A 7,372-nucleotide genomic window follows, 5' to 3' on the forward strand; every position below is an offset into this window, starting at 1 on the left:
GAGCGTGATTAACTCTATTGTGTAGATGGGATAAGACAGATAAAGGAATCCATAAAGTTTTATGCTGTAAAATGACAGACAGACAATCTAGAATTATCATAGAATAACAAAATGTTCACTGTACGTAAAACAGAGTTAAATATTCTTCTTAAATTTATTGAAATCCCTTAAAGGTTTCATTTTAACTTTCTCTATACTCATCATTGCATATAAATTCTCTTTTACTCATTAACAGGATATTGTTAATACTATGTTAGGAATTTCAAAAATTGGCTTACATCTTTACAATTTTTAAAGTTTAAATCAATTAATCGATGTAATATTCTAAAAGGGAATACTTTTCAATGAATATATTGGCTAGAGTTTCTGTTCTGTATATATTGTACCTAACAACTTGAGATATAAACCCAACCCCTGAAAATCTAAAAGAAATTATAAAATACCTCAATCTAACCAATATTATGAACCTCTTATAAGATAAGCTAGCATAGCAAAATAATATATTCTAGACTAAGAAAATTGTATGAATTATATTAAAAGAATGAATATCTAAACATGAACCAGCCGAAGGCCTTAGCAGCTATGGCTGTCCTCCCTGTAGCTATAGATTTATCTATAAGCTAACATTGTACAAATAAATAAATAAATAAATCGATAACTTTAATATAAATATTTATCATTTACTCTTTAAGTTAATTGTTTTTAATTCCAAACGAAAATATCATTATTTTTGTTTTTATTTAATATTCTTTTTTCCGAAAATATATTCTCTTAAATCTAGATGGATATTTTTTGAAAAAAAAAATTGCTTCTATAATACATATATGTAGGATACATACATACATATATACATATGTATGTATTTACCTTACTGTGTGATTTCAAATGTGAACAAAAATGATAACTTTGGAAAACCTCAACGGGGGAAAAAAAAATAGAAATTAAAACAACATTTAAGAAAACTAAACAGGCATAAAATTCGCGTCAACTCTTAGAATCCGATTTATGGGATTCATCTTTTAGTGATTCCTTAATGCCTTGTTGATGACATGCAGAATATCAATTTGGAGATCCGTAAAGGCCACAGGTTCCAGCTGGGCATTACGTATTTTCATGGCCACTGCCTTAAAGAAGGCACCAATTTCATCATCATCATTGAGAGTCGGAGCAGGCAGTGAGTAACGTGAGTTGAGGTTGTTACCATGGCTGGAAGTTGGATGAGAATTTGTGGGTATTTCCACAACAGATGTTGTTGGTGGGTGCTGTTGTTCCTCTTGTTTGGTGAGGGTCATATAAATGGGATTCTCATTTGTGTTATAGCTGACTTCAAGTTGGGATTGTTGTTGCTGCTGTTGTTGTTGTTGCTGCTGCTGCTGTTGATGTTCTTGATGTTGCTGTTGTTGTTGCTGTGGTGATGCTTGAATTGGCGCATCTACTGTAACAACCATTTCTTGATCTTCCTCATCTTCATCCAATTCCTCTTCTTCCTCCTCCTCCTCTTCGACGTCTTCTTCATCATCATCAACATCGTCGTCATCATCATCATCTTCATTAGTATGTGGAACATCGCCATTGATATAATTTTCTATATCCATTTCATCATAACTAGCCACACAGAGATCACTTGCTGACTGATGTTGTTGTTGTTGCTGTTGCTGTTGCTGCTGTTGATCCTCTTCCATCTCGACCTTATGTGGCCCAGTGAGCGGTGGCAAAGCTAAACCAGTCTGTACAGGACTCGATTGCTGGACTTGAGTACTTTGAGCTGAAGCTGTTGCTGGCGGTGGCGTATTTGGGGGGGCTTCTAGATCTCTAACCGGAACATGTTTGGGCAGCAACATATTGAAATGTGACCCATCATTGGCCGTGGCATTATTGTTATCACTGCATTAATTGAATTTTAATTAATTATTCATATAAGATTGCATATTTTTACAACACTTACAGTGTCTTTTGCTGTATGTATTTTTGTAAAAAATTTAACGAGTCATAATGCTTCCAGCGCGATGATATGCTATCCAAATGCGGCATCAATGTGCGTAGACGTTTATGCTCCCGAGCATATTGATCTCTCAAGGCTTTCCATTTTTGGCGGCATTGTTTCACTGAGTAAAAAGATAAATAATAGATTTCGATTTCAAAGGGTATAGATTTATGACGAATTATTATTTACCGGATTTCCTCAATTTCCTTGCAATTTCCTCCCATACTTCCATTTTTAATTTTGCATTACGATAATTCTCATTGCCATAATTATAGATCATATCCTCCTGTTGTACTTGCGATATTAGTTCCTTTTCAAAATAGGTTTCCATGTTTAGAAATGTATGCAACGGATCATCATCTTCCTCCAAATCGGCATTCACTGTGCCCGAAGTCCCGGCAGAGGGAGTAGACGAAGAAGGCGCATTTGCAGCAGCAATAGCAGCAGCAGTTGATGCATGAAGACAATCAACATAATCATTGTATAATCTATCAACTGTTGTGGCATGAATAACATTCGATGTCTGTACTGCATTAGTTCCACCATCTGTGGTTAGATAATTCCAATTGTTATCCAGCTGCTGCTGCTGATGATGCTGTTGTTGTTGTTGTTGTTGTTGCGTTGGCTGCTGTTGAATTATGAAAGAGGAGGTTGTTGTCGTTGTCGTCGATGAGACATTTTTATCGCCGCTGTTGTTGTTGCTATTATTATTATTATTATTGTTCACTGTGCCACCTTGGCCTTGGGATGATGGGACAAAGCCACAATTGCTCAATAAATGATGATTATTAGTTGGTGTGGCATCTTCAATTTTAATGCTACCAGCGAGATTTAGATTATGGCCACCACCAGCTCCACCTCCACTGCTGCTGCTGTTGCTATTAAACGATTGATTTGTGGAAACAATTTGTTGTTGGCCTGCCACAATCTGTGTGGTCCTTCCCCGGTAACTAGAACACACAAGAGATTATACCATTTTCAAGATGTGTATACCACCACTATGCTACTACTCACTTTCTTGCCAAAGCATAGGGACGTAGAAAGTCAAGCTCTTTATAGTATTTCCATTTTACGGCTTTGACACAGGTTTTGGCACGTTTCAGTTCGCGACAGTATTGATCCCGCAGTGCCTTCCATTTGGCCTTGCATTGAGTGCCTGTAATATATAGAATGGAATGATATATCGAACGATTAACTTTCGACCAACACCAACAACCGTAGCAGCAGCAGCATCTTCTCCTCCCCCCAAAAACCCACCGCCAGCTACGCTACACCTGTCAACATCATCTTCATTCGCTTACCCGTCCAACCCACATGACTTCCAATTTCATTCCATTTTTCATCTTTGCTCTTGGTGCTTCTATAGTTTTGATGCTTCGGATTGTAGAGGGCTTGCTCCTGGGCCACCAGTGAGATGAGTAACTGCTCTTTGGGAATTGTGACACTGTTTTCCATTTTGTTCTACTAACGTTTAAAATAAAAAATAAATGTTAATAAATAAAGACGAAAACAGCTGTTCAGTGAGATATTTAGTGTTACCGTTTAGCATTTAACAAAACTTAATAAGTGTTGAAAAACAACTAATACAATTGTCGCCACTGAGCTGGCGGCGCCAATTCAATTTGAATTACTGTTTTTTTCATTTTCTCTTACTGTTATTTCAATGTTTTTATAAATTATTATATTAATTTAATTTATTATACATTTCTTAACATTTGCTATATTATATGTATATTATTTAAAACAAAATGAACAGCTGTTCAATAATTTGTCTGAAATTAAAAAACAGTGTTGAACAATTTACTTGTTAACTGGCGCCATTGTGTCTATGTTTTCAGTGTTGCAATGCGTAATTCTTGCTAACCGCTTGAATTTGAAATAAAACCATTTCGATTTCTCGTTAAGCACAGCCAAACTAATCCAATTAGTTAATTGCATTAGCAACAAACAAAAACAAAAAGAAAAACTAAAAAACATCATTATATTGTAAAGGAGAAATTGTAGTTTAGTTGGCCACTTGGTCTAGAGCATAAAACATATAACGGATTTTCCATAAAGAAACATTGTTTATTTTTTTAATTGTGTTAAATTTTATTTGCCATTCACAATGCCAAAAATTGATGCAGAGACACAAAAACTTTACGACGAGATTAATGGCTTGATAGCAAAGTTTAAGGTTAATTAACGATTCGATTTTATTGTACTATTTAGTGTATAAATTGGATGATGTCCAATTAAATATTACAGGAGGACCAAAAGTCCAAGGCTGATTGTTCGCTGGGTGACAAATGCGGGGATATGAGCGATGTCTCCAAAATTCGTTTCTCGTCGAAAAAGATTCTCAAAGGTCACATCAATAAGGTGAATTCGGTACACTTTGCTGGCGATTCGCGTCACTGTGTCACAGGCTCTCTTGATGGCAAACTAATCATATGGGACACTTGGACAGCCAACAAAGTGCAGATTATACCATTACGATCTGCATGGGTTATGACCGTTGCCTTCTCACCATCGGGCAACTTTGTGGCCTGTGGTGGCATGGATAATGCTTGCACCGTCTACGATGTAAACAATCGTGATGCATCTGGTGTGGCCAAAATGGTACGGGAATTGGTCGGCTATGAGGGTTTCCTTAGTTCTTGTCGATTTCTTGATGATGGGCATTTAATCACCGGTTCGGGTGATATGAAAATGTAAGTGATTCGACAATGATGTCATACATATTTACATTTGAATTTAATCTCTGATGCCCCAGTTGCCATTGGGATCTGGAGAAGGGCGTCAAGACAATGGATTTCAATGGACATGCAGGTGATATTGCTGGTCTATCGCTATCGCCCGATATGAAGACCTATATCACTGGCTCTGTGGATAAAACTGCCAAATTGTGGGATGTACGCGAACAGGGTCATAAGCAAATGTTCTTTGGCCATGATATGGATGTGTCATCTGTTTGCGTAAGTGCAAAAGAAAAAAAAACGAAAACATTCTTCCCAACTGATGATGCAATAACTGAATCTCTCATGCATCACGTTTAACAAAACAAAATGGATAGGGTTTCCTTTAAGTACTAATTTTTGGTTTTCCTCCTGTAATTATTTGGTTGCAGTACCATCCCAGTGGCTTTGGTTTTGCCTCCTGTTCGGAGGATCAGACGGCACGAATGTACGATTTGAGATCGGATCAACAAATTGGACTCTATGAGCCGCCACAAAAGAACACTGGCTTCACTTCTTGTGGTGCGTAGAAAAAGAAAAGAGCAAGACAGTGGGTGTCGGTGGGTGGGTGGTTGGTTGGTTGGAGGCCAGCCGCTCTCCTTGCTTACCTTGACTTTTGGACATTTTCTTAATCTGATTTTCTACAGCTTTATCGACCAGTGGACGCTATATAATGTGCGCCGGCATTGAGGGCAATGTGCACTCATGGGATGCAATGAAGCAAAGGCACACGGGTAGGTTGCGTAGAGGAGAAGGGGAAGCACACTTGACTTATATTGATTTTTTTCTTCTCTGTTTTATTGTTTTTGTTTTTTTTTTCGTTTGTGCTGTATCTGTTTGGATTTGAATTTGGGTTGGTACCTTAAATTCAGGCACATTGTCTGGTCACGAGAATCGCATCACTTGCATCAGTCTGTGCCCCAATGGAATGTGTTTGGCCTCAACCAGTTGGGATCAACAGGTTCGCCTGTGGCTCTAATGTTTATTTACACAGTTATATGTATCTCCATTTGGCTCCATTTCGAGGGCTTTAGCAATTAATACTCTCTCCCTCTTTCTCTCTATCTATCTATCTGTTTAATAACATTTACGAATTACTAAAATTGGTAAATGATAAACATTAGTCAACAAAGATTTGTAGCTTTGAGAAGAAGCATCAATAAAATGCATAATTTCACTCAGCACCGATTCAACAACATTTCGTTTATCAATTGGATTTTTATTATGGACTCTGCTACGTATACGTGATATACCATAAACATAGCATACTTATGGGCGTGTTCGTACGTTACTACATACACTTGGACATTATTTTTAAGCTAATTATGAGACATTTTAAGAATTCTGAGCGCATTAAGAACTAAATTCACTCACAGCATCTGAACTGAAGGACTTAATTTGTTGTTAATGACAATAATAACAAAACTGTTACGTCATCATGATGGATTTTTAAATAAAAGTCTAGACTTTGGTTGTGTTAATTCTGCTAAGCTCCTTATATCTTGAATTTAATCCAAAATTTAAGAAAATTGATTAGGTAAGTATTTAGTGTCTTTCTTATTATAACCAAAATTAAATTATGGTTGATTTTTCTTTTGTTTTACTATCAAGTAATGTCGCCAGGGTTCCCTTCTGGTCACTTTTGACTTATGAATTAAGTTTATTATTGTACATCGTTCAAAAAAAGGAACTTTGTTGTAAAAAAGTTGTAATCATTAATCGCTCAAGAAAATCTAACGTCGATTGGAGTAAAAAAAACTGCGTGAAAAATTCGACTGTGATGCTTCAAAAGACATTTGTAAAATTGGCACAGGTTATAAACCATGGAAATATGCTGATGAGGCGGGAATTAAAGAGCAATTCACCATGTGGGTGTTCCAAAAAAACGTGTGGTCAACGATTTAAAAGCGCCGAAGAAGTAGTTAAAGAATTCAAAAACTATGTTCATGTTTTTGAGGAGTCTTTAAAGAAATAAAAAAAAGTGCTATGACCAAGGGGCTCGAACGAATGCAAAGGTACCTATATTAATTAGGGGGTAAATTTAAAAACAACAAAGTCATATTTTTTTAAAAACACTATAAAAACACAGTATAAGAAGCAGTCCCCGTCTGCCTACACATTTAATAATATTAAGTTTCTTGTGCAGTCCTCGGTAGATGAGTTGTCTAAGTGGCCCAGTCATCTAGGCAACTGAACAACGAGGATCCGGGTTCGAATCCCAGGCTAGTGTATGAAAGTAGTTTTCGTCTAACAATAAGCCGAAGGCCTTAGTTGCTAATGCTTGTAAATTATAGTTAGGTTGATAGCTTACAACTATATCCTATACTAATAATAATAATAATAAAAGTTTCTTGTATTAAAAAGCTGTCACATAGAACTACGAATTGGAATATTAATCGGTCTGATTGTGAGAAATTGTATCATTACACATTCATTCCACTTTCCAATCCAATCTCTATATATTAATCGACTTGATTGAATGAGGCTTTCAACTGAATTTAATAAATACTGTAATTGATTTGGTGACGTATAAATACTCAAAACGCTGTAAATAAAGGTATCATAATATTCATTCGGTTTTGTGTGCTTAAAGTTTCTACAAGTTCGTTAAAGTAATATTCGACTTTTTACTTACATACATTTCAGAAAGCATAAAAGATATTCGTTTTGG

At 36.2% G+C, this 7,372-nt stretch overlaps 2 protein-coding genes across 2 annotated transcripts; one reads left to right on the forward strand and one right to left on the reverse strand.

Moving 5' to 3' along the window:
* Positions 1-719: 719 nt before the first annotated feature.
* On the reverse strand, positions 720-3,481 carry LOC6645408 (putative uncharacterized protein DDB_G0271606). The gene is made up of 5 exons (XM_023177397.2): positions 3,286-3,481; positions 2,999-3,140; positions 2,174-2,934; positions 1,946-2,105; positions 720-1,884 (listed from the first exon to the last, which is right to left on the reverse strand). The coding sequence occupies exons 1-5, from the start codon at positions 3,437-3,439 to the stop codon at positions 1,020-1,022; spliced, it is 2,082 nt and encodes a 693-aa protein (XP_023033165.1). The 5' UTR covers positions 3,440-3,481; the 3' UTR covers positions 720-1,019.
* A 541-nt stretch (positions 3,482-4,022) lies between these two features.
* Positions 4,023-5,899, forward strand: LOC6645409 (guanine nucleotide-binding protein subunit beta-2). Its single transcript, XM_002068206.4, has 6 exons — positions 4,023-4,160; positions 4,232-4,677; positions 4,740-4,941; positions 5,094-5,223; positions 5,349-5,435; positions 5,574-5,899. The coding sequence occupies exons 1-6, from the start codon at positions 4,092-4,094 to the stop codon at positions 5,678-5,680; spliced, it is 1,041 nt and encodes a 346-aa protein (XP_002068242.1). The 5' UTR covers positions 4,023-4,091; the 3' UTR covers positions 5,681-5,899.
* Positions 5,900-7,372: the final 1,473 nt, after the last annotated feature.

The sequence above is a fragment of the Drosophila willistoni genome (genome assembly GCF_018902025.1).
Source record: "Drosophila willistoni isolate 14030-0811.24 chromosome XR unlocalized genomic scaffold, UCI_dwil_1.1 Seg143, whole genome shotgun sequence".
Taxonomy (NCBI): Eukaryota; Metazoa; Arthropoda; class Insecta; order Diptera; family Drosophilidae; genus Drosophila; species Drosophila willistoni.

Excerpts from the sequence above, each read along its gene's own strand:
- LOC6645409 (XM_002068206.4), top strand. The coding sequence starts at position 4,092 with ATGCCAAAAATTGATGCAGAGACACAAAAACTTTACGACGAGATTAAT. Across the intron at positions 4,161-4,231 it reads GCTTGATAGCAAAGTTTAAG|GAGGACCAAAAGTCCAAGGC; the intron begins GTTAATTAACGA and ends TAAATATTACAG. Across the intron at positions 4,678-4,739 it reads GGTTCGGGTGATATGAAAAT|TTGCCATTGGGATCTGGAGA; the intron begins GTAAGTGATTCG and ends CTGATGCCCCAG.
- LOC6645408 (XM_023177397.2), bottom strand. The coding sequence starts at position 3,439 with ATGGAAAACAGTGTCACAATTCCCAAAGAGCAGTTACTCATCTCACTG. Across the intron at positions 3,141-3,285 it reads AAGTCATGTGGGTTGGACGG|GCACTCAATGCAAGGCCAAA; the intron begins GTAAGCGAATGA and ends TATATATTACAG. Across the intron at positions 2,106-2,173 it reads AAGGAAATTGAGGAAATCCG|TGAAACAATGCCGCCAAAAA; the intron begins GTAAATAATAAT and ends CTTTTTACTCAG.